This window comes from Entelurus aequoreus, linkage group LG05 (assembly GCF_033978785.1).
Source record: "Entelurus aequoreus isolate RoL-2023_Sb linkage group LG05, RoL_Eaeq_v1.1, whole genome shotgun sequence".
Taxonomy (NCBI): Eukaryota; Metazoa; Chordata; class Actinopteri; order Syngnathiformes; family Syngnathidae; genus Entelurus; species Entelurus aequoreus.
In genome coordinates, this window is record NC_084735.1 from 38,460,429 (window position 1) to 38,487,871 (window position 27,443).

The window sequence follows — 27,443 nt, forward strand, 5'->3', positions numbered from 1 at the left end:
AAGCACTTATTCTTCTGTTGTTTGGATACTTCAAATTAGTTTTGGCTGATACCACAAATGTGGGTATTAGTGAGGTGAAGTGAATTATATTCATATATTCTCTCGACACTCAAAGCGCTATACATGGCGAAAACCATTATCTACATCTTTAGGCACATTTAAACCAGTGTGGGTGGCACTGGGAGCAGGTGGGTAAAGTGTCGTGCCCAAGCACACAACGGCAGTGACTCGGATGGCGGAAGCAGGGATCAAACCTAGAACACTCAAGTTGCTGGCACGGCCGCTTTACCAACCTCGCCACACCGCCCAAGTTAATCCAATATCAAGTAGTTCAGGGGCAGTATTCGTCATAGCAATGTTCATATTTAAAATTGTTCAGTATAATAAAATTATTACATTTTTGATCACAACTGTAATCTGACAAAAAAAACAGAATGGCGGTGTAACAATATCAAACAATATTAACAGGATTCCTTCTATCCCGTTTATTGCATTTAGCATTTATGATAAAGTCCATGGTGTAAAATATCTTGAAAAAAGCAAAAACTATCAGCTCTTATTTCCTGATGTAACAATAACAAAAACAACACAAAATGATTTTGTGGTAATAAAAAATATTGGTCTAATTATTGTAGTATCGATAACCGTATTTTCCGCACTGTAAGGCGCACCTAAAAACATCCAATTTTGTCAAAAGCTGACAGTGTGCCTTATAATCCGGTGCGCCTTATATATGGACCAATATTGAGCCACAACAAACCTAAACTTCATTTTCATAAAGTTTAGGTCTCGCAACTACAGTAAGCAGCCGCCAACTTAATTTTCAACCGCCCCCGTAGAAGAAGAAGAAGCGCACGGTGCATGCTGGGATATATGACTGCGTGAGGCGTGCCGTTTTGATTTCCATTTGTTTGTTTTTATGTAAAGACCCCAAAATGGCTCCTATTAAGAGACACGCTTACGACGCAGAGTTTAAACTTAAGACGATCAGTCACGCAGTAGAACACGGGAATGAGAGCAGCAGCGACACTGACTCCATTAATGACGACTTCGACGAGACGTAGCCGGCATGTTGGATGCCGTATCCGCCCAACTGTTTGATTCGGACACTGAAGAAGAAGAATTCGAGGGATTTGTGGATGAGGAATAACTTCATAAAGTGAGATTTACATGTTTATTTTGTGTGTTGTGTGTGACATTAACGTTTGAGCAACGTTGAGTTATTGATATATTGTTATTGCTCCGCACTATTTCGAGTGTTACTATATTGTGATTGCACTAACGTTTGATTTACCGTAACAGTATCACTGTTTGTTATGTGTTTATTGAATCAGGGAAAAGTTCCCCTCCACTATGTGATATAAATGTTGCACTACATGTTATACCTTGCTGTTGTTAAAAGATAAACAAAACACCACGTCACTGACTTTACCTCGGGGAAAATAATAAAACAGCTGTTTATTCATTTTGGGAGTGAACAGAGTTGTCAGAACGCTGGTTTGTAATCTATTAATAAAGTTTGACTGACCTGACTGTTTTGTTGACGATCCCTTTAGCGCAGCTCCATCTGATGGATGCATAGGTGCGCCTTATAATCTGGTGCGCCTTATATATGAACAAAGTTTTGAAATATGCCATTCATTGAAGGTGCGCCTTATAATCCGGTGTGCCTCATAGTGCGGAAAATACGGTATGTACTGATACTTTACCTGGTATCGTTATTGTTAATATTTGTATCGATCCGCTCACCCCTGTTTACGTTCAAAAGCTCCAGCTTCGAGGTTAGCTATGTTATTTTTGTATCTTCCTATGATGGTTAATATAGCATGTTAATAGCTATTCCTCGTCCTCCAGCAATCATAATATTAGTGAGAATCGCAGTTTATCTGCTGCCATGGAGGCAAGGATTAACAAGTTAGAAGCTGCACTGGAGGGACATTAGCTGCCCTTTCGCTATCAAGGACACTAAATTGCGTCAAGGATGCATTACTTCGCTTGTCGCTGTCAAATTTGTGGAACACAGATAGAATCTGTCGCAACTTGCATTATCACACGATTAGAAACACTATCGCGATCCAAATTTGTATCATTAATATCATATATTGTCTCTATTGGGAAAGTCTACTTCTTGAGTTGGCATTCTTTTAGTATGTTTTATATCATATGGTTTTATATGATTTTGTGGGTGTGTCTTTGTGTTGCAGCTGTTTGCAGCGGGGAGATCACAGACTCTGCCGGTGTGGTGTTGTCTCCTAACTGGCCGGAGGCCTACGACAAGGGCCAGGACTGCATCTGGGGCGTCCATGTGGAAGAGGACAAGAGGATCATGCTCGATATCCAAGTGTAAGAGGCTGCACTCAGGTGTACGAACAAAAAGTCACACAGAGGTCGCGGGGGCCACGTCGACCTCCAGACATTAGACACAGCGTCTTCAGACACAGACACATGCGATCTCTTCCGCTTCGGTGTTCTTCCTTCCACCCTCACTCACATCGACACACCATGACAGGCATTTGGGGAAGTGTTTCTGTAGTTGCAGCCGCTAATTAGACTTTTTTCAGCCTCTGCATGCATTACGCATTCCGCCATGCTTCCAGCTCGCTCTCTGACCAGATTAGCCAGTAAGCCTCCCCACTCTCACTTCCCTGGTGAGTCTCACAGTTGGCTTTGAAATGAATATGCTCTGGCAGTGAACTACCCTGAGCCACTTATCCAGCCCTCCCAACTGGAACTCAACACACATGCACACAGATGTCAACATTAGACACGCACACATTGATTCTCCTTCACCTATTACTCTTACACTAACGTCCCCTCCAACAGAAACAGTCTCCCTGCGTTAAGTTTCCACTTCAAGTGCTTAAAGAGCACTTTGGACAACACTTAAATTTTTTCTGGCACTCCAAAGAAGGATGAAAAATAGGTGGTTTGTCAGAATCATTTTTTTTGCCAAATATGGCAAAGATATTGTATAAGTGATGGTGTTATTGCCTGAAGCACTTGCACACAAGAGGGCACTGTGAGGTCGAATTGAAACCGGCATGAAAGCTGCCGGAGGCTGTAGAAAAATGGCAGACAATCTGTAGGAGAGGCTTTTGTTTATTATCGGTCTTGGTTGTTGTTTGTGCATTTAGGAACACTTCCACATTGTGTAGACTTTATCCATATAGTCTTGCAAAAATTTTATAAAGAATGTGGTTAGCACGTTCTCCCCCTTGCGTGTGTAAATTCCCACCGGGTACTGCACATTAGTTGAGTTAGGATTGAGCTATGGTTAACGTTAGGTTAACCTTTTACAAACTGACTACAAAAGGCAAAAAGGTACCAGAAGTGTTTATTTTGTCCAAATTTGACTTCTCTCAAATTTGGCAAGTGTGTCACTGAGTATCATTAACTACCGCTACACATGAACTATCACAACAGAAGTATACACGTCACAAAATTAACATTTCTTAGTGTAAATTAAGTAAGCTTTCTTAGTTTTTTCTTTTTTTTAACCTATCCTGTCCAGCCACATGGGTCAGTAAGACTGTTGATGCCGCTTGTAACAGTGAATAATGTATCAACATAAATGTATAGGGATTCTGCTTATGATATTATTAAACAATTGCCTAGTGCTGCTCACCAGTGTTGTTTTCGTCAACGATGACGATGACGAAATCAGTTCGTTGGCGCCACTTTTTTTCATGACGATAACGAGACGATGACGAGATAAACATGTCTCTCTGATGACGAAAACATGACAAGAAGTGTGTGAGTTTTCGTTGACGAGACGAGAACGGACGAAAATGTTAGTGGGTAATCTGTCAGACGTTTAAAATGCATGACATTTCTGATTATTGTGTGTGTCAATTAAAACCACGCCCACCAACTGGCGTGCAGCGCACAACGTGCTCAACACGTCAGACTGTTGTTACTCATCAGGCAATGGATCGTGATGGCGGCGGCAGTTTCAACACAGGGGCTCGGTGGTCGCAAACGTAGAGACGACATATGGGTTTATTTTAAATAAAACCCAGCAGAAAATAAAACAGAGTGTATTGTGAAGGAAGACGGTGACAAATGTGGCCACAAAATATGCGGAAAAAATACGACGAACCTTAAGCGGCACCTTAAGTAAGGCTCGCCACAAGGATATTTTTTCGAAGGTAAGTTACAAATGCTGTTAACATAATCGATAAATGTCATAGTAAGCTAATACATTAGTACATTTTCCACATACTCCTGGCGCAAATGGGCTGCTAACTTCAGGCTAAAGTAAGCTTTTGTTACGCTAACGTCAATTCATTATGTGTGTGTTACTTTAGCAGCATGTTTAGCCATGTTTACATTCAATGACGGTGTGGTTATCTCTTTGTGAGTACGTTCTGTCAGCACGTAACTTGATAAGTTAAACAGGTCGAGTTACTGTTATACGTAGAGTCTGCTAGCTTTAGCCTAAAAGCCACAAGTGACGTTGTGCAGCCCCATTAAGGAATCAGGAATTAATTGATTATTTTATTACATGGTTTGCACAAATTAAAGAGAGTGGGGTTGTATGATATCGGTTGTAATTGCACTGGCAGACAGGGCCAAGTTGAGCATATGTGTTCCTCATCCATCACTGTTATTTTGGGCATGTTTATGTTCATTGTACTTTAACACATTCTGAGAAATAAAGCCACAATTGCTGAAGTAGAATGTTTTTGTTTTTTGGCTTTTTTGGAGTAATGAACTTTGATTCCACTGTTACCACTTTATCTGTGTGTAATACACAATCCTTGGATCAGAAATTTGCTGTTGGGTGGAAACCTTATATGTCTAAAACCATTCCTTTATTGTTATTATTTGTGAAAATAGCAGATCTGCAAGCTTACAATGGGTTGAACTTATAGATCTGCTGCTATTTTCACAACTTATGTGTGACACTGCCCAACAGCAATCTCCAATACTTATTGACCTAAATATATTTGTTAAAAGACTATACTTATATACTTATATTATACTTTTTATTCTTTTTTTTTGGACTAAAACTGGACTAAAACCTTTTTGACTTTTCATCGACTAAAACTAGACTAAAACCCTTTTGAGTTTCCGTCGACTAAAACTGGACTAAAACTATCACATATAAAAGTGACTAAAATGTGACTAAAACTAATAAGCATTTTAGTCCAAAAGACTAAGACTAAGACTAAATGTAAGATGGTTGTCAAAAACAACACTGCTGCTCACGCTGGTATTAGAATGTTAATGAATGTTTGGTGGCGGTTAGAGGAGCCGTATAGACGCAAATTAGCAGCCACGCTCCCGTCAGTCTAATCCAGGCCAGCTGTGGCTATAAATATAGCTTACCACCATCAACGTGTGAATGTGGGCTGAATAAAAGATGAGTTCGCAGTACTTTGTGAAGCGCTTTGAGTGTCTAGAATTTTTGGTTTTCTGGAAGTATAATCCATTTCTAGAAAATCTATTATTAGAATGATTATGTATTTTATTATTATATATTTTTTACATCTATTTAAAAAAAAACAACTGTCAGTTTAGTTTCTAGGATATTACCATAAATACTACCGTGGTTTTTATAGCATATTACTGTAAACTAGAAAAAACGGTACCACTGTTTTATTACAGCAAGATTCTGGCAACTGAGTTATCAGTTTTTTACAGAAAAATGTATGGTTGTTGTTTTTACAGTGTATTACTGTAAAGAAAAAACGGAATGACAGTTTTTTTAAGGCAACATTGTGGTGACTCGGCTGCCATATTTTTTTTACCATATAATCTTACGTTGATGTTTTTACTGTGTATTACTGTAAATGGAAAAACAGTATTATCTGTTTTACTGTAAAGTTCTGGCAACTGCAAAACCGCAAAATCATTGTCATTTTTACAGTTGAGTTTGACACCTGTGATGTAGCTCAATCATACCATCAATCAAAGCTTATTTATAAAGCCCTTAATCACAGCTTTGTCAAAGGGCTCCACAAACTCACAACGAAATCCCCTGATCTAAACCCACATTTTGGCAAGGAAAAACTCCAAAGACCTTAGTTGAGATATAGGAAGACACCTTGAGAAGGGAGCGCAGATGTAAGGAACCCCCTTCCATTTCAAGGGGGGATAAGATGCCTAGCCTGTATTTGCTGTACAGATTAACTTTACAAAAATATAATTACTGTTTGGCGCATCAGGAGAAGATAGAAAGAAGAAAAAATATGGGGTAAATTGTCGAACAAAAATGGGACAAAACAACAACACAACTACAGTATCTCCAAATATGGTACCAGCAGACCCGGCTGCAGAAAAAAAAGAGGCATTACATTTTTTCAGAGACCACTGCCAAAAATAGTTTTCCGCCGCGGGAGCACGCACGCTTGTTAAAGCTGCACTGCAGGGGCTTCGTCTGTGGAAAAACCGATTACTACGTGTAAAACAAACACTTTATATTCATGGTTATCGTAAGGATATGTGTTTGAAATTATATAAATCTTTATCGTGTCCGAAGAAATGAAACAATTGGCCATTTCGATGGTATTAATGGGATTGTAAAGGATTGTTGTTATTTCGATGTTGATGTGCTAAAACCAATTTCTTGTTTAAAAGCAACATACAATATTAACTGCTCTTTGTAAGCACATAATAAATATTAAGAACATTTTTGGATGTATTCATTAAGTTCATGTATTCTTGGTTGCCAAAAAGGGATTCAAAGTAATATTTTGATATTGACGCATGTCATCTGTGCATACATTATTAAAATAACCTTAGGAGATGTACAGATGAGATGTGTCAATATCAAAAATATTATTTTAAATCACTAAGTTGTCGTTTGGGGTTGATTTCAGCTTTTTAAAGGGTACCTCAGAACATAAACAGTACGGTTTGTACTTCATTATTATATACCGTATATTACCAAATAGTAGCCCGGGCGTTTATTTCACAAAATGGGGTCAGACCCCGGGCGGCTATTAGGACATGGGTGGTTATTTGCACAAGGTTTTTATTTATTTTTGCACCAGCCTGCACCAGGCCATTATTTGGTTACGGTACAAGGGTTACTGTCCAGTATTTTTTTTTTCGTACAAAAAACTTTAAATGTAAAAGCTATTGTAAACAAACAAAAAAACAAGAGATCAACTTGAGGTAGGCTATTAAAAGACAAGAGATCAACAAGGCCTCAACATGGCAGTAGTGCAACAATTGTCAAATAGAATACCAATACTAAAAATAAATAAACTTTTTTAAATAAAGCAGCCTACCGGGAAAAATAAAATTATGGTACCAAGTACTCAAGTATAAAACCCACCATCAAAACAGAACAATAATACTGTCACTTAAATAAAATAAAGGCTACAGTACTCCGAGTTTTAAATAAAGCAGCATACGTGATGTATCCACTGACACAAATTAGCATCGCGAGCCCGTTTTCCATCGATTGCCGACTGAGATAGTAGTTCTCCCTTTTTTTGTTTCCATTCTCATACACGTTTTGGGTCAACGTTAAACTGCCTGGCCGCTGCCAAACCAGAATTCTGCTCCGCATACTTCACAACCGCTAGCTTGAACTTAAAGTCAAACTTTCTGTTCTTCTTCCCCCTTAAAGTATTCCCGTCCATCAGTTGTGGTGTACCGGTATCCTGTTCATTCAACTCACTGCTACTGTTGCTTGCCATGTTGAAACTTTTCCTCGTGGGTTTGTTGTTGTCGTTGAGTGTGTGTTACGCTATATGCGGTGACCCATTGCAATATGTTGATTACCCAGAATCCCCACGTAACGTCTGCTGTTACCGTAATTACCAGAAATACTGCACCTTTGCTTTTCCTTTTAGCTTATAAATTGGGCTTAATGAAATCAATATGATTTTAATCTAAATTATGCAAATAACAGCCCATGGGCGGCTATTTGGACATGGGCGGTTATTAGGAAGAGGCGGTTAATTCACAAAATGGGGTCAGAGCCCGGGCGGCTATTAGGACGTGGGCGGTTATTTGCACAAGGGCGTTTATTTGGTAATATACGGTATGTAACTCTCTTGAATAAACGTATCCATATACTTTATTAATATTTACTATGTGCATGAACAAGGAACAGTTAATGTTGAGTGTAGCTTCTAAACAAGAAAGAGGTTTTAGCACAATAACTTTTAACTTATTTAAAACACACATTTTTACAATAACCACGGGTATAAGTGTTTGTCTTACATGTAATCAGTTGAGGACAGACAAAGCCCCAAACCGGTACGCACTCCCGCGGCGCGGCGGCGGGAATCAATTGTTGTCACAACAACGAAAGCAGCAAATAACAGATTTAACTTACAGTTGTGTCAATGTCACCTACTGATGGCATCATAGCAGTAAAAAGGAATTGTGTCCTCTTCACTTTTTCCCAGGTGTACAGATATTACAATGTGGAACATGTTAAATCCTCACATTTTGGTTTTTGGGGTGACTTCCTCATCTTGCAAGGAAAAGCATCTTTGAACAATTTCCCTTGTGGATCATTAAAGTTTGTCTAAGTCTAAGTCTAAGTCTATCTGATTGGCTCTTCATAACTAACCCCCACCCCTCTTTTAATGGATGCAGTTTTTTACGTCTTCGAGGGCGCATAGCTGCGCTGGTAGCGTTCCTTCCAATAGCAGCAGACAAGCAGGAGTAGCGTGGAGGTAAGATGACGTTTTTTTAAATAAATTAAACGCAGAACAAAAATACAAAACTGAGGACGCTAGCAAGCGTGGAGCTAAACAAAACACAAAATGTCACCAAGGGTGAAAAACGAGGAATGCTAGCGTGTACAAAAACACTACAGCGAGGAGAAAAAACATCCATCCATCCATTTTCTACCGCTTGTCCCTTTTGGGGTGGTGGGTGGTCGCTGGAGCCTATCTCAGCTACAATCGGGCGGAAAGCGGGGTACACCCTGGCAAAGTCGCCACCTCATCGCAGAGCCAACACAGATAGACAGACAACATTCACACTCACATTCAGGGGCGCCGCTAGGGATTTTGGGCCCAATGAAAATAATCTTTACAGGGCCCCCAACACAGCGGCAACATTATAATTTCATCATCTTTAGGAGCCTCTCTGGGCCCCCCTCCATCATGGGCCCCTAGAATATCCGTCTCCGTTACCCCCCCTCCCCCCCTTTTCGGCACCCCTGCTCACATTCACACACTAGGGCCAATTTAGTGTTGCCAATCAACCTATCCCCAGGTGCATGTCTTTGGAGGTGGGAGGAAGCCGGAGTACCCGGAGGGAACCCATGCAGTCACAGGGAGAACATGCAAACTCCACACAGAAAGATCCCGAGCCCGGGATTGAACTCAGAACTACTCAGGATCTTCGTATTGTGAGGCAGATGCACTACCCCCTCACATTGACCCAGCAACTACTGCTGGGTGACAGGAAACTATAAAGGGGAGTGATTATGTGTATATATATATATATATATATATATTAGGGCTGTGAATCTTTGGGTGTCCCACGATTCGATTCAATATCGATTCTTGGGGTCACGATTCGATTTAAAATCGATTTTTTTTTCAATTCAACACGATTTCCGATTCAAAAACGATTTTTTCCCGATTCAAAAGGATTCTCTATTCATTCAATACATAGGATTTCAGCAGGATCCACCCCAGTCTGCTGACATACAAGCAGAGTAGTAGATTTTTGTAAAAAGCTTTTATAATTGTAAAGGACAATGTTTTATCAACTGATTGCAATAATGTACATTTGTTTTAACTATTAAAAGAACCAAAAATATGACTTATTTTATCTTTGTGAAAATATTGGACATAGTGTGTTGTCAAGCTTATGAGATGCAATGCAAGTGTAAGCCACTGTGACACTATTGTTATTTTTTTAATTTTTTTATAAATGTCTAATGATGATGTCAATGAGGGATTTTTAATCACTGCTATGTTGAAATTGTAACTAATATTGATACTGTTGTTGATAATATTCATTTTCATTCTTTTGGTTTGTTCTGTGTCGTGTTTGTGTCTCCTCTCACTTGTTCTGTTTATTGCAGTTCTGAGTGTTGCTGGGTCGGGTTTGGTTTTGGAATTGGATTGCATTGTTATGGTATTGCTGTGTATTGTTTTGTTGGATTGATTAATAAAAATAAAAAAATAAAACATTTAAATAAATAAACAAATTTTAAAAAAAAAATCGATTTTTTAAAAATGAGAATCGATTCTGAATCGCACAACGTGAGAATCGCGATTCGAATTCGAATCGATTTTTTCCCACACCCCTAATATATATATATATATATATATATGCATATGTAAATGCAAAACTATTATATTGATCACGTAATTGCATGTTTTTGGCCTATGATTACTTCTGAACTGATATGGTTAACAAAATGAGCAAAAATGAATACAAAAGAATATCCACTTCCAGACTTTCTGCTTTTCCATCTCCTCTTCCATAGACGCCATACGCCTGTGTTTCACCAATGCTCTTTCAGCATTTCTTTAAAACAACCAGTAGTTTTCTCTCGTTTTGATCACCGCGTCTGCTCTTCTTTCCTTCATTTTTTTCGCAGTCTTTTACATTTTCTTCATCGTGTAACAATGCATGTGGCAGACATATTTTTTAATTCATTCAAATTATGTGCAAAAATAACATGTTTTGGGAAGAAGATGCTACCAAAAACATACTACGCAATATGAAACTGCTTCCAGTCTTCTGTAGGCCCGCCCACAATTTGGAGCTAAAAGTGGACGTTCCACAATGTGCTGGAAAAGGTTAGAAAATAAGCCTTAAATCACAACTGTGTCTATTTGTGGGGGAATTTTACCTATAGACATCTTTTTTTTTAATAAGTGATTGATTGATTGATTGATTGAGACTTTTATTAGTAGGTTGCACAGTGAAGTACATATTCCGTACAATTGACCACTAAATGGTTACACCCGAATAAGTTTTTCAACTTGTTTAAGTCGGGGTCCACTTAAATTGATTCATGATACAGATGTATACTATCATATATACTATCATCATAATACAGTCATCACACAAGATAATCACATTGAATTATTTACATTATTTACAATCAGGGGTGTGGAGGGGGGGGGGGGGGTATGGACATCAAGTAGTGGACATAGAGAGAGAGAGAGAGAGAGAGAGAGAGAGAGAGAGAGAGAGAGAGAGAGAGAGAGAGAGAGAGAGAGAGAGAGAGAGAGAGAGATATCAGAAGGCATAAGAAAAAGAAAAAGTATCTGCATTTGATTGTTTACATTTTATTATTAGCAATCCGGGGAGGGTGTGCTAATAATCAAATGTAAACAATCAAATGCCATTGTTTTTTCATGATTAGAGGGGTCATGTAATACTATCATTTATATGAGATGATATTTAGTCAACCAGTTCATCTTGAAGGGGGGGAGGTTTAAAAGGGAACAAGTTGGGTTTTTCAATGTATAAGTGCCTTTTACAAGATGTCCTTCTGATGTTTTGATGCAGCCTCATCAAAATGTGCCCTCGAAGTGGCGGTTTAGCCAGCTGTGGTTTCTCTCAAGGTTGGCCATGCAAGACCTTTGCAGCCTCTGCTTATCTTTACAATGGGTTAAAATTAGAGGGTTACATTTTGTGTCAAATAATCTGTTTGTTTACTCCTGTCACACATATTGACGTGACAAAAGGCTCTTGTGGATGAGTGCAGTCTCATTAAAAAGAGAGAGAAAAAAGGTGTGCCAACACTTCCCCCACATTAATGAGAACATTTTCCATATTATCATTCATCACTGTGCCTGTGCTGGAAATGACAGAGGAGCGGCGTGCATAATGAGGACTGATTAATTTAGGCCAAACAGGAGGGCTGGCTCCTGGCTAATTAGCATGGCGGCAGAGAGAGCTTGCAGCTGATATCTCCACCTGCACCACACAGCAGTTGAGGGTTTAAGAAAATGTTGTACAATATTACACAATGGGAAATCTGTTGAGAGTTTTTGATTACATTACATACAGTATTGAGTTTAGAGAGCCCTCTAGTGGAGGTTGTCACCATTACACCCTTACTTGCAAGCTGCTGGAGTTGCATTTGGATGTCAAATATGAGAAGAAATTACAGCTTTGTCTATTAAACGCATGACACTGAAAGCTATTTAGATTCTAAGTGTTCTAGATGATGTTAAGTGTTTTCGACTTGACGGGTTTAAAAGGCATGTGGAAAGTATTGAGACCTGATGCCACTGTTATGCCAAACAAGCAAACACATTTTCTTTTTCGAGCAAAAGCACAACATTGGAGATAGAATGAAAGTATTTTAGAAGCTAGCTTTTCCCCTTGTGAGAGAAAATTGCTATTTAGTAGAAGGGAGAACATGAAATGAACCTGGAGGCGTGACAGTCAAGTCAATGCCATGTTGCTGTCAAGAGGCCAGTTTTTTTCTCGTAGTTTGTATCCATTGATGGGCGGTAAGTCTTGACTGATCCTCCTCGCTTGTGTCCGTGTTGTTGGAGAAGTGTAAAACCAAAGCAAGGCGCATGTTTGGTCGGACTTAGAAGTATTTTGGTGCCAATTTAAGAGGCCCAACAGAAGGAACGTTTATAGACGCTCTTTACCTTTGTTACTTTTGTCAAATATCCGACTAAAATGTTTGGGCAGATGAAAGGCAGCAGTGTTTCTTTTTTGTGCAATAAATTGTATTGACCGGTGTCTTGTAAAGAAAAAGCAACAATAACAGCAACATTTCAAAAATATAAAACAAGTAGTTTATTCAAACAAATAGTTATTTGTGATCTTAAGATTTATAAATGCAAACCATCAGGTGGCACCAAATGACTTTTGTTGCCGTCACTCACACACACACACACACACACACACACGCACACACACACACACACACACACACACACACACACACACACACATACACACACACACACACACACACACACACACACACACACACATACACACACACCTACAGAGTGGTGACCCGGGGCGATGCAGCTGTGACCGATGAAAAAAAGTGTCTCAGCAGAATTGGTATGATGCTAATTTGAATGTAACGTCAGAAGTCAAACAACTGACAAGCCGCTAGGAAACATACTGTACTTTCGGGGCTATAGAGCGCACCGTTATTTAAGCCGTACCCACCAAATTTTTAAAAGAAAAAAATATTTTTTCATATATTAGCCGCACCGGACCATAAGTCACAGATATATATGAGTATGAAAGATTCCATACATCCATCCATCTTCTTCCGCTTATCCGAGGTCGGGTCGCGGGTGCAGCAGCCTAAGCAGGGAGACATAGTCTTCCCAACGTGTCCTGGGTCTTCCCCGTGGCCTCCTACTGGTTGGACGTGCCCTAAACACCTCCGTAGGGAGGCGTTCGGGTGGCATCCTGACCAGATGCCCGAACCACCTCATCTGGCTCCTCTCGATGTGGAGGAGCAGCGGCTTTACTTTGAGCTCCCCCCGGATGGCAGAGCTTCTCACCCTATCTCTAAGGGAGAGCCCCGCCACCCGGCAGAGGAAACTCATTTCGGCCGCTTGTACCCGTGATCTTGTCCTTTCAGTCATAACCCAAAGCTCATGACCATAGGTGAGGATGGGAACGTAGATCGACCGGTAAATTGAGAGCTGTGCCTTCCGGCTCAGCTCCTTCTTCACCACTACGGACCGATACAGCGTCCGCATTACTGAAGACGCCGCACCGATCCGCCTGTCGATCTCACGATCCACTCTTCCCTCACTCGTGAACAAGACTCCTAAGTACTTGAACTCCTCCACTTGGGGCAGGGTCTCCTCCCCAACCCGGAGATGGCATTCCACCCTTTTCCAGGCGAGAACCATGGACTCGTACTTGGAAGTGCTGATTCTCATCCCAGTCGCTTCACACTCGGCTGCGAATCGATCCAGTGAGAGCTGAAGATCCTGGCCAGATGAAGCCATCAGGACCACATCATCTGCAAAAAGCAGAGACCTAATCCTGCAGCCACCAAACTGGATCCCCTCAACGCCTTGACTGCGCCTCAAATTCTGTCCATAAAAGTTATGAACAGAATCTGTGACAAAGGGCAGCCTTGGTGGAGTCCAACCCTCACTGGAAACGTGTCCGACTTACTGCCGGCAATGCGGACCAAGCTCTGACACTGATCGTACAGGGAGCAGACCGCCACAACCAGACAGTCCGATACCCCATACTCTCTGAGCACTCTCCACAGGACTTCCAGAGGGACACGGTCGAATGCCTTTTCCAAGTCCACAAAGCACATGTAGACTGGTTGGGCAAACTCCCATGCACCCTCAAGGACCCTGCCGAGAGTATAGAGCTGGTACACAGTTCCACGACCAGGACGAAAACCACACTGTTCCTCCTGAATTCGAGGTTCGACTATCCGGCGTAACCTCCTCTCCAGTACACCTGAATAAACCTTACCGGGAAGGCTGAGGAGTGTGATCCCACGATAGTTGGAACACACCCTCCGGTTCCCCTTCTTAAAGAGAGGAACCACCACCCCGGTCTGCCAATCCAGAGGTACCGCCCCCGATGTCCACACGATGCTGCAGAGTCTTGTCAACCAAGACAGCCCTACAGCATCCAGAGCCTTAAGGAACTCCGGGCGGATCTCATCCACCCCCGGGGCCCTGCCACCGAGTAGCTTTTTAACTACCTCAGCAACCTCAGCCCCAGAAATGGGATAGCCCACCACAGATTCCCCAGGCACTGCTTCCTCATAGGAAGACGTGTTGGTGGGATTGAGGAGGTCTTCGAAGTATTCCCTCCACCGATCCACAACATCCGCAGTCGAGGTCAGCAGAACACCATCCGCACCATACACGGTGTTGACAGTGCACTGCTTCCCTTTCCTGAGGCGGCGGATGGTGGTCCAGAATCGCTTCGAAGCCGTCCGGAAGTCATTTTCCATGGCTTCCCCGAACTCCTCCCATGTCCGAGTTTTTGCCTCACACCGCTGTGTGCGCCGAAGCCGCACACAGCTTAGCCTGTCGGTACCTGTCCGCTGCCTCCGGAGTCCTATGAGCCAAAAGAACCCGATAGGACTCCCTCTTCAGCTTGACGGCATCCCTTACCGCTGGTGTCCACCAACGGGTTCTGGGATTACCGCCACGACAGGCACCAACTACCTTGTGACCACAGCTCCAATCAGTCACCTCGACAATAGAGGCGCGGAACATGGTCCACTCGGACTCAATGTCCAGCACCTCCCTCGTGACATGTTCAAAGTTCTTCCGGAGGTGGGAATTGAAACTCTCTCTGACAGGAGACTCTGCCAGACGTTCCCAGCAGACCCTCACAATGCGTTTGGGCCTGCCAGGTCTGTCCGGCATCCCCCCCCACCATCGCAGCCAACTCACCACCAGGTGGTGATCGGTAGAAAGCTCCGCCCCTCTCTTCACCCGAGTGTCCAAAACATGAGGCCGCAAATCCGATGACACAACTACAAAGTCGATCATGGAACTGCGATCCTGGTGCCAAGTGCACATATGGACACCCTTATGTTTGAACATGGTGTTTGTTATGGACAATCTGTGACGAGCACAAAAGTCCAATAACAAAACACCACTCGGGTTCAGATCCGGGCGGCCATTCTTCCCAATCACGCCTCTCCAGGTTTCACTGTCGTTGCCAACATGAGCGTTGAAGTCCCTCAGTAGGACTAGGGAATCACCCGGGGGAGCACTTTCCAGTACTCCCTCGAGTGCATCCAAAAAGGGTGGGTACTCTTAACTGCCGTTTGGTGCATAAGCACAAACAACAGTCAGGACCCGTCCCCCCACCCAAAGGCGGAGGGAAGCTACCCTCTCGTCCACCGGGTTGAACTCCAACGTGCAGGCATTGAGCAGGGGGGAAACAAGAATTGCTACCCCAGCTCGTCGCCTCTCACTGTGTGCAACGCCAGTGTGGAAGAGAGTCCAGCCCCTCTCGAGAGAACTGGTTCCAAAGCCTTTGCTGTGCATCGAGGTGAGTCCGACTATATCCAGCCGGAACTTCTCTACCTCACGCACTAGCTCAGGCTCCTTCCCCCCCAGCGAGGTGACGTTCCACGTCCCGAGAGCTAGCTTATGTAGCCGAGGATCAGACCGCCAAGTGCCCTGCCTTCGGCTGCCGCCCAGCTCACAATGCACCCGATCTCTATGGCCCCTCCCATGAGTGGTGAGCCCATTGAAGGGGGGACCCACGTTGCCTCTTCGGGCTGTGCCCGGCCGGGCCCCATGGGGACAGGCCCGGCCACCAGGCGCTCGCCATCGTGCCCCAACTCCGGGCCTGGCTCCAGATGGGGGCCCCAGTGACCCGCGTCGGGGCGAGGGAAATCTGAGTCCTTGTTGATGCATTCCCATAGAAGTCTTCGAGCTGCTCTTTGTCTGATCCCTCACCTAGGACCTGTTTGTCTTGGGAGACCCTACCAGGGGGCATGAAAGCCCCCGAACAACATAGCTCCTAGGATCATTGGGACACGCAAACTCCTCTACCACGGTAAGGTGGCAGCTCAGAGAGGAGATGAAAGATTTTGTAAATGTTTATTTACATACCTTAATTGTTTCAAAACGGCTGATCAGACAAAACAGAAGTTATCGTCATGGACCCACTGGCTGCAGATGCTAGCTCTTCAATGAGCTAAATAGACTCAAGAACTCCACGGTGACGTTTTGGTGAATTTACAAAACTGAAACAATACAAAAATAATTCCATTTTAACCCACTAATACTAACACAGACACTCGTAAACATGTTGGCATAGTTGCTAATGCTAGTGACACTAGCTTGATTACATTAAAATAGCAGGTATTAATTTGCATGAAAACACTCCTAGAGACATCACACTTGGAACTGTTTAGTGGTTTGTTTTAGTTATATTGTGAAACTTTTGAACGTTGCTTGGAGTGATGAATGAAGAATCCTTTCAAGCAGAAACACTATTGACAAATCGTAGACGAAACACAATATACTTCCGGTTCAAGGCACCAAATAGGAAGTAAATTTTCAGCCTGCAGCACCTGCAGTGAGCGAACTCATCCCAAAAAGGTGGTGCCGTAGCACAAACAATAACACACCTTTTCAGTCTCTCTGTCAGTGTTGAAAACATTTTGCAAAATACTAAATATTATGGCCGTTTGCAGAGAAAAATGAGTTTATAAGTTGCAGGGTTCAAAGCATAGAAAAAAAATAGTGGCTTATGGTCCGAAAAATGCGGTCATCAAATTTTAATATATTACCAGTTTTTATTTCACTGATTCCTTCATAATTAAAATGTGAGTTTGATTGATTCTCGAAAAATATTTCTACAAAAACAAGTCATTGACGTAATAGATAGATAGTAGCAGCATTAATGTTTTGACCAATAATCCAATCCAATCCAATCCACTTTATTTATAAAGAGTTAGAGTTAGAGTTTGAGTTTATTTCGAACATGCAAGCATACAACATGATACATCACAATTTCCAGTTTCTCTTTTCAACATGTTCGAAAAGGAGTAGGAAGAAGCAGAGCTTATTTAATCCTACCCCTTTTCTTTACATAACAGTTGCTGAAACTTTTTATTCACTTCCTGTTCTCAATTTATTCACAATAAACTCCATAGGTAATCACAATAAAAATAAATAAATAAATAATAGTAAGAATTTAATAATAATAATTGGTGAAGAAAGTCATATTTCATATGATGAGATAAGTAAGATTACTTTAAGAATGAATGAATGGATGGATGAAATAAATTGAGAATGTTTGTCATGGTTCTTCTTCTTTGTACTTTGTAAACACTTTAAGTTTGAAGAGTTTCTTGAAGTGTATCATATTAGTACATTGTTTGATTGCTTTGCTTAATCCATTCCATAATTTAATTCCACATATTGATATACTGAAGGTCTTAAGTGTTGTACGTGCGTACAAATGTTTTAAATTACATTTTTCTCTAAGATTATATTTCTCCTCTTTTGTTGAGAAGAATTGTTGTATATTCTTGGGTAGCAGGTTATAGTTTGCCTTGTGCATAATTTTAGCTGTTTGCAAATTCACTATGTCGTGGAATTTCAGTATCTTTGATTCAATAAATAAAGGATTTGTATGTTCTCTATATCCAACATTATGTATTATTCTAACTGATCTTTTTTGTAACACTGTTAATGAATGAAGTGTACTTTTGTAATTATTTCCCCATATTTCTACACAGTAGCTCAGATATGGTAACACTAGTGAGCAGTAGAGAATATGAAGTGATTTTTTGTCTAGAACATGTTTTGCTTTATTCATTATTGACGTGTTTCTTGCTACTTTATGTTGTATATTTTTTACGTGAGATTTCCAGTTCAATTTATCATCAATCATTATACCTAGAAATTTGGTTTCATTTACTCTTTCAATTTCTATTCCGTCTATTTGTATTTGTGCTTGATTTTCTCTTCTACTGTTACCAAATAGCATTATTTTAGTTTTATTAAGATTCAACGATAGTCTGTTTTTGTCAAACCATCTTTTTAATTTGTTAATTTCTTCTGTTATTATTTGTATTATCTCCTGTGTGTTCTCTCCTGAACAAAACGCTGTTGTATCATCCGCAAATAATACTAACTTTAAATCTTTTGTAACTTTACAAATGTCATTTATATAGAGATTTAATAATTTAGGTCCTAATATTGATCCCTGAGGTACACCACAGGATATATTTAGCGTTGTAGATGTGTGTTCGCCTAGCTTCACGTATTGTTTCCTGTTCGTTAGATCAGTCATTTTCAACCAGTGTGCCGCGGCACACTAGTGTGCCGTGAGACATAGTCAGGTGTGCCGTGAAAAATTATTTAATATCTCCTAATTAACCATTGTCGGGTGTCCGTGCTATAATAAAGTGCGGCAGATAATGTAATACTCATCTATTTCAGTAGGTGGCAGCAGAGGGCGATAAATACCTGTAAAGACAATCGAGTTAGCGCCGCACATCACGTGACAGTGACAGTTTGGGATCGCAGCAAGAGGAGGCGAGCAAGTGACAGTGATGGAGAAGTTTTTGAGAAGGGAAAATGCAAATGGCGAACAGGGTCCTGGACAAAATTCTGACCCAGATGAAGGCTCTAGTATGAGTGGTCTGCAAAATAAAAAAAGACGGTGAGCTCGAGGCAATAAAGCGAAAGCTATCTTTCATTTGGATTGACTTTCACCGGGGATGCGACAGCACCGACTCCGCAGTGCTTGGTGTGTGGTGAGAAGCTATCCAATAGCGCTATGGTGCCAAGCAAGCTTAAACGCCATCTCCAAACGAAACACCCCGATGGACTATTTTGTACGCTTACGTACAAACAATGAGAAACAGGCAACTTTTCTGAGAAAAACCACAAAGGTAAACAAGAGAGCCCTCAAAGCTTGCTACCTTGTTGTTGAACTCGTAGCTAAATCAAAAAAGTCCCACACTGTGGCAGAAACATTAATACTGCGAGCTTGTAAAGCCATTGTAATAGTAGTGAGTATAAATACATTTAGAAAACTATATTAATAACTATATGTATTATATACTGCGTTAGAGTGTCATTTTGGTTGGTGGTGTGCCGCAGGATTTTGTAAATGTAAAAAGTGTGCCGCGGCTTAAAAAAGGTTGAAAATCACTGCGTTAGATAACTTCTTATCCAGTTTAATACTAACCCTCTGATGCCATATCATTCTAGTTTTTTGATTAAAATATTGTGATTAATTGTGTCAAATGCTTTAGTTAGATCCATAAAAACTGCTGCTGCACATTTTTTACTGTCTATTGCAGGGGTCGGCAACCCGCGGCTCCGGAGCCGCATCCTGACCACTCTGATGCGGCTCAGCTACATACATGCCGACCCCCCCGGTTTTCCCAGGAGACTTATGGATCTCAGTGTCTCTCATAGATTACTCCCAGGGAAAAAATAATCCTATTTACACTCTAATTACTAAATAAAGGGCGTGCCCTAATTGCACTGCAGTAATTGTCCTCTATAGCATTTACATACAGCGTGCCAGTCCAGCCACATGTTGCATGTTGTTATTACTTGCACACACAGGAGACAGCAAAGCATACTTACTCATCAGCCACACAGCTTACACTGACGGTAGCCGTATCAAACAACTTTAACATTGTTACGTTACAAATATGCGCCACACTGTGAACCCACACCAAAAAAGAATGAAAAACACATTTCTGGAGAACATCCCACCGTAACACAACATAAACACAACACAACCATTACCCAGAATCCCATGCAGCCCTAACTCTTCCGGTCTACATTATACACCCCCGCTACCACCAAATCCCCCCACACATCAACCCCCCCCCCTCTCCGTGCGTTGGTTGAGCAAGTGCCCCTGGCTGCAGCCCGCTCCTCGATCTGCAGGCTGCAGTCAGGGGTTACTCTGGTTAAGCGGAAGAGTTAGGGCTGCATGGGATTCTGGGTATTGGTACCGTCAGTGTAAGATGTGTGGCTGCTGAGGTAGTACGCCTTGCTGTCACTTACGTGAGCAAGCTAAAATTGCATTCTACGTGTGGTCGAGCAGGTACGCTGTTAGGGCAGACTGTAGAGGGCGCCAAATGCAGTGTCGTCACGCTCTGATATTCGGGAGTCCCCCGGGAAAAATGAGAGGGTTGGCAAGTATGACGCTATCAAGCGCCATTCATTCAAAACTCGCGGGCTGCACTAACATCAAATTTCCACATTAAAGTGTGTGCCGGTGCGTGTGTCGGAGACCCCTGGTTAACATAGCACAAAGCATTTAAGCTTTGTATGCTGTGTTTTTCATTTTAAATTTAAAAAATTTTTTTGTGGCTCCCATTACTTTCTTTAATTTGTGAAACTTGCTAAAATGGCTCTTTGAGTGGTAAAGGTTGCCGACCCCTGGTCTATTGCATTGGTCATTTCATCTGTAATTTCAATTAAAGCCATATGTGGGCTCTGTACCGAGGATGTCGTTGTGGCTTGTACAGCCCTTTGAGACACTTGTGATTTAGGGCTATATAAATAAACATTGATTGATTGATTGATTGATTGAAGTTGAGACATTAGCTCTGTATCCATATTGATTCTCTTCAAGTATTCTATTTTTATTTATGAAACTCTCTAATCTGTTATTAAACAGTTTTTCAATGATTTTAGAAAATTGTGGAAGTAAAGAAACAGGTCTATAATTTGTAAATTGATGTTTATCTCCAGTCTTATAAATTGGTGCAACTTTAGCTATTTTCATTTTGTTTGGGAATGTACCTGTTTGAAATGATAGACTACTAATATACATTAATGGTCCTGAGATCTCTTCTATAACCTTTTTTATCGTTTCCATATCAATTCCATTACAATCAGTTGAAGTCTTAGATTTACATTTTTTCACGATTGTAACTATTTCCTCCTGTGTCACATTACTGAGGAACATGGAGTTGGGATTTCGCTCTATGGTATCATTATAGTCCTCAATTGGAACTGGGTCTGGAATCCTTTCTTCCAATTTTGGTCCAATATTTACAAAATAGTTATTGAAGCTTTCAACTACTTCCTTTATGTTGTCATTTTTTTTTATTTCCGTCTAAAAAGTATTGAGGGTAGTCCCTCTTTGTGCTATTTTTAATAATGCTATTGAGGATGCCCCATGTTGCTCTCATATTATTTTTGTTCCTGTCCAATAATTCACTGTAATATTCTTTTCTACATGATCGTAGTATGTCTGTTAACTTGTTTTTATACTTTTTGTACTTAATTTCTGCCTCTATAGTTCTTTGTGCTATAAATTCTCTATATAGTGTATTCTTCTTCTTACAAGCATTTTTTAATCCTTTTGTCATCCATGGTTGATTATTCTTTCTCTGTTTATTACTGAGTTGTATCCATGGACAATGTTTGTCATAAAGTATTATGAACTTGTTTAAGAAATGTTCATATGCTTCATCAACCTCTTTTTCCTTGTACACATTGTCCCAATCTTGCTTTTGTAGCTCAATTTTGAAAGCAGTCATCCTCTTCTCTGTGCACAGTCTTCAAAATGTCCTTTTGTCTTCCATGTTCTTCTTGTAGTGTCCATCATATATTGTAAAAACTGGCAGATGATCACTAACGTCGGTTATAAGTAGACCACTTGTAGTGTTATTGTCAAACTCATTGGTAAAAATATTATCAATAAGCGTGGCACAGTGTGCTGTGATTCTGCTTGGCTTTGTGATTTTTGGATACAAACTGATGCTGTACATTGTATCAATGAAGTCATCAATAGACTTTTGCTTGTTAGGGTTCAATAAGTCAATATTAAAGTCACCACATAAGAACATTATTCTTTGACCATTATCCATGTAAGTAGCCTTGATCCATTCTTCAAATGTTTCTATACTTGACTTAGGTGATCTATATATAGAACTGATGAAAATGTTTTTGCTTTTTTCCTGACATATTTCAATGGTTATACATTCTAAGATATTATCTATAGCAAATGACATGTTTTTTACCACTGTGTAGTTCAGGTTCTTCATCACGTACACAGCTACTCCTCCTCCATTTTTGTTGGTTCTGTTGATGTAGTTTAGTTCATATCCCTCCAGATCAAAATCTATTCCTTTTTTACCATCAATCCATGTTTCTGTGACAGCAATCACTTTGAATGGTTCGTTGATGTGTTCCAAAAAGTTCTTAATGTTGTTGTAGTTTGCATACAAGCTTCTGCTATTAAAATGAATAATTGACAATTTGTTATCGTATGTAATGTTGCTATTATATTGACCATCTGTATAATAAAAACAGTTATTACTGATGTGGGAGAAAAAAATTGTATCTGGATCTATATCATTTTCTAAATCCTGGTTTTTGTAATCTTTGTTGCAGACATTTTTTAGTTCCATATTTTCTTGTTCAACAATCTTTGATGTTGTTTCAATAATCTCAATAAGTGTAGGTGGATGCAATCCTGAATGTAGGTCCTCTTGTTTAGTCGTCCCTTGGAACATAGTAGTGTCGATGCTGAATTTGGGTGTTTGTTTTCTGTCGGAGTCCATTATCATTGTTGTTTTGGTAGCTGTGTAAACTTTAAAAATTGTCCAGGTCCTTGATGTCATGGACAACAATTACTCTTGCTTCTGGACCTCCATTCAGCTTGATGTAGATTTTACAGTTGATGCTCCAAGTTCCCTGAATTTTTCCCTGCTTTCTCAAGTCGCGTGCTTTCTTGGCGATTCCAGCATTGCGTTTTGTGAGATGCTCATTCATGTACACATTTGTTCCCTTCAGCTTCTTTCCCTGTCTCAGCAATGCCATTTTAGATTTTCTGTTTACGAGTTTCACGAGCACGACTGGAGTGGCGTTGTTGTTTCTTCCGTTCAGTGGGATGCATGTTTCGATGGTATTAATGTCAATTTCAATTTCCTTTGATTGCAGAAAGTTGACCACTTGCTGTTCTGCTGAGATCATATCCATTTCATCTGGTTCACTTTCATTATTCACAGCTTTCGCATAGGATCTTGGTTTAATTCGGTGCCCAGTCACGATGATATCATTCATTCGTTTGTCCTGATCCATTTCATCTATGATATTCCTCAACATGTTGTTGTCTTCTTGAAGGATCTTCATTCGTTTGCCCATTTCAGTGGCTTCATTATTTCTTCTGTTGTTCTGAGATTGCAGATTTTCTATATTTTCCTGCAGACTTTTCACATCTTGTTTGTGTTCTGTTGTTACTTTTCTCAGATATTCTTTCAATTCTTTCATTTCTTCTTTCATTTCTTTCATTTCTTTTTTCATTTCTTTCATTTCTTCTTTCATTTCTTTCATTTCTTTTTTCATTTCTTTCATTTCTTCTTTCATTTCTTTCATTTCTTTTTTCATTTCTTTCATTTCTTCTTTCATTTCTTTCATTTCTTTTTTCATTTCTTTCAATTTTTCTTTCATTTCTTCTTTCATTTCTTCAAGTTTTTGTAGTATCACTTCTTGATTCCCATCATGTCCTGTGTCCAACCTCAAGTCTTGTTCCCAGTTGTGTTCTGTAACAGCTGACCCCGAAGGTTTCGGGATTTCAATCTTTCCTTTACCTTTTCGCATCGCGGCAGTCACTGACGTCACTGCCTCTTGCTTGTGTCTTAACGGCAGTTGCTTCTTTAGCGACTTGCGGCACTTTAACTTGTTTTTTCCAACAATTTCGTATCTTGCGCCGTTCAGAGATCAATTTGAGGTGTCAGCCTGTCAACTTATATCACTCTGCCACGTCGGGATCACTTTAAAACAGCTGTAAACTCGCCGTAGCTTTTGGTTGCTAGGCAACCGCTTTGAACTGCGGCAAGGCGCAGTTTTACACAACAAGAATGTTTCCAAAGTGCTGCACAGCCATGTTAAAAACAATATTAAAAACAATATTAAAAACAATATTATGCTACACCAATGACTGAATAAAAACAAAGAATAAATGAATAGAAAACCAATACAGAGACAATATAAAAAATAAATATGATTAAAAACAAAGAATAAATGAATAGAAAACCAATACAGAGACAATATAAAAAATAAATATGATTAAAAGCGATTTTTAAATGGTAAAACCAATTAAAACAGTAAAATAGACATCAAAATGTATAAAAAAAAACACACAGAACAACAGAGGACAGAAGACCACACAACTCACGTAGTGTTAAAAGCCAAAGAATAAAAGTGGGTCTTAAGACGAGACTTAAAACACTCCACTGTGGAAGCAGTTTGAACATGGAGGGGCAGAGTGTTCCAGAGTTTAGGGCCGACCACAGAGAAGGCCCTGTCTCCCCTGGTTTTAAGTCTCGTCCTGGGCACCTTGAGCTGGAGCTGGCTCTCGGACCTCAGAGCGCGCGCAGGACTGTAAATTTGGATGAGGTCCGAGATATACTGAGGTGCCAGTCCATGTAAAGCTTTAAAAACAAACAGCAAGGATTTAAAATAAATTCTAAAATGAACAGGGAGCCAGTGCAAACTCCGAAGAATTGGGGTTATATGCTCACGTTTCCTGGCCCCTGTTAAAAGTCGTGCTGCCGCGTTCTGGACTAACTGCAACCGGGAGAGAGCTTTACTAAAAGACGAAGATGATAAAAACACGATTTTAAAACGCCATTGACTTGTTTGTCAAATTTAAAATCGCTGTCTATAGTGACGCCAAGGCTGGTGACTTTGGGACGCACATAATTTTGCAATGGTCCCAAGTCAGTGAGGGCCGGACCAAAAACTGAAATTTCCGTTTTTCCCTCATTTATTATTAAAAAATTCTTCCTAAATGTCAAAGTCAGGGCATATGAGGTAAACAATAAACTAAATCATGTGATCCTAAAAAATGAATACCAGTTTTTTTTCATAATGTTACTTTTTGTCATCCCTGCATATGTGAGTATTTTCACTGGGAGTTTGCATATATTGTAGTAAAACAAACTAAAGGCAGGATTTCATTTTGTGCTCGTATGTGAGTTTCTGTTTTGTGTTTCAGCGAGACTGAAATATGTTTTTCTTCCATTTGTAGCGCCATCATATTTCACAAATCACATAATCACACATTTTTTATGTATTGGCCTGAAGCCTCGGAAAACAGAGCCATGAATATACAGGATGCAAATAAATTATTGGTCCATCAAGTGACACACTAGAGCAGGTTTTCGCTAAAAGCCGAATTAGAATGCTGGCGATGACACAAAATATATGACTTTAGGAGATATGTGTGGCCAAGTACAACTGATAGGGTGCATCCTGTTGATTTTAGGTGAGAATTGTTGTGGAAAGAGATGGGAAATTATGTGGTGAGGTTGTGGGCATGAATGTTTGTTTCTATTCATCAACCTCAACTCTGTTTTAATCACAGGTTGATTGAAGATCATCATTTCTCACACTACTCTAACAAAGCTTTAACCAAATAATCTTCTTCACACTATATATATTTGAAGTCAAGTGTATCCACTAACACACACCACAAGTGTGAGTCAGAGGACTAATTCAGTTCAGTGAGCAATGACACAAACGTGATCCACGTTATTGCTCTTATGGTATTCAGTTGAATAACTACTCCTAATAATGCCCAAATGTACATGTGTTAAGACCTGCCACTAAGTAGACAAAGAAGTATGGTGTTCGCGCTTAAATGCTTTTGTTTCATAGCCAACTGACAGAAGCTTTTTCATGAAGCTCATTGTGAATTCTTAAATTGTTTGTGGCTTTCCCCTTGTCTATTCTCAATTTTCATATACTTCGCCATGCCATTGTCAATCAATGCCTTTTAAAGCCGATTACAAACACTGATCACCTCTGGCTGACACTATTATTTTTAGTCCATTGGCTGACAAGCGGCTAGCAGCTTATTATGTGTCTCCATACACAGTGTGGAGCAACTCCCCTAATTTATTAATAATCCCCTCCATATCAGCAAATAAACTGCATTTCTTAGTGTCTTAAAGGTGCTGTTTGCAACATTTACCGTCTCGAGTGTGGTCATTTTCCAATGTATTTTGCAAAGTATATCCCGTCCTTTCCGGCTTCTAGGACGTTATGACCTAACTACGTACGTAACACATACAAGGACATTAGCTAATAATAGCGATTTGGATAGTTAGTGTTAGTGTTAGCTGTCATTGTATGTATATTCTATCATACAACATATACTGCAAATTATTTTCTTGGACTGCTTTTGTATGTGTGCATGCGCATGAGATAATTTTATTAAGGCCGGTAAAATAATTTACTACACACACTTAGTAATTGTGAAAAATATAGACAGTTTATTTTATTACCTAATCCAAAATGATAGAGTAGAAAACTACCTAGTTTGGTCCCACCCAATTGTCGGTAGTTGGAGATCTCTTATTAATAGATTTCTGCCTTTATAGTTTTGGGGACTTGAATAACTCTATCAAGTCTGTTTTCGTGCTAATATTGCCTGTAGTTATACAGAGGCCTGGGAGCTCATTAACTGTATCCTAATCAACTGGTGATACAATTGTTCCTAGAACCATGGTAATAATAGAGGGCAGCTGTGAGTGCTACCGTGTAGGAGTCACAGGATTCCATAGCATTTGTTCATTTAAACATGTTTGTTTTATCTAAACACTTCTACTTATTTTGAATACACACCAAGTGTCAAGTACTAAACAGTGTGTGCAATTTATAAAATAGCGTGTACTATTAGTAGGCATGTTGTGTGTGATCTGCTAAAACTGTGTTTGCAATTAAAAAGCGGTGGAGACCGCCTTATTTAAATGAGGATTTTGCGCATTTAGTGCACATCCGCCTGTGGCGTTTTGCTATGTTTTCAAACAAGAAGGAGACATGTACCACTGTTGATGGGCATTTTAGAAGCAGTTGTGCAGTGCATCTACACCAGGGGTCTCAGACACGTGGCCCGCGAGACGTTATTTTGCGGCCCCCACCTTAATATGAAAGTTGAATGTTAGTGCCGCCCGCGAGCATACTTGCCATCCCTCCAGATTTTCCTGGGGACTCCCGAATTTCAGTGCCCCTCCCATAAATCTCCCGGGGCAATCATTCTCCCCAATTTCTCCCAGACAACAT

The 27,443-nt window shown here is 40.4% G+C and overlaps 1 protein-coding gene across 7 annotated transcripts in view; it reads left to right on the forward strand.

The window, feature by feature from the left end:
* Positions 1-27,443, forward strand: part of LOC133650613 (seizure protein 6-like) — a 322,692-nt gene that overhangs the window by 266,983 nt on the left and 28,266 nt on the right. For all 7 annotated transcript variants that reach the window (XR_009826259.1, XR_009826260.1, XM_062048070.1 and 4 more), the window contains exon 9: positions 2,205-2,343. Coding sequence is in view for 5 of the 7 variants with exons in the window: in XM_062048070.1 (XP_061904054.1) it covers positions 2,205-2,343 (139 nt within the window). In the remaining 2 variants the exon portion in view is untranslated. The remainder of the gene's footprint in view (positions 1-2,204; positions 2,344-27,443) is intronic.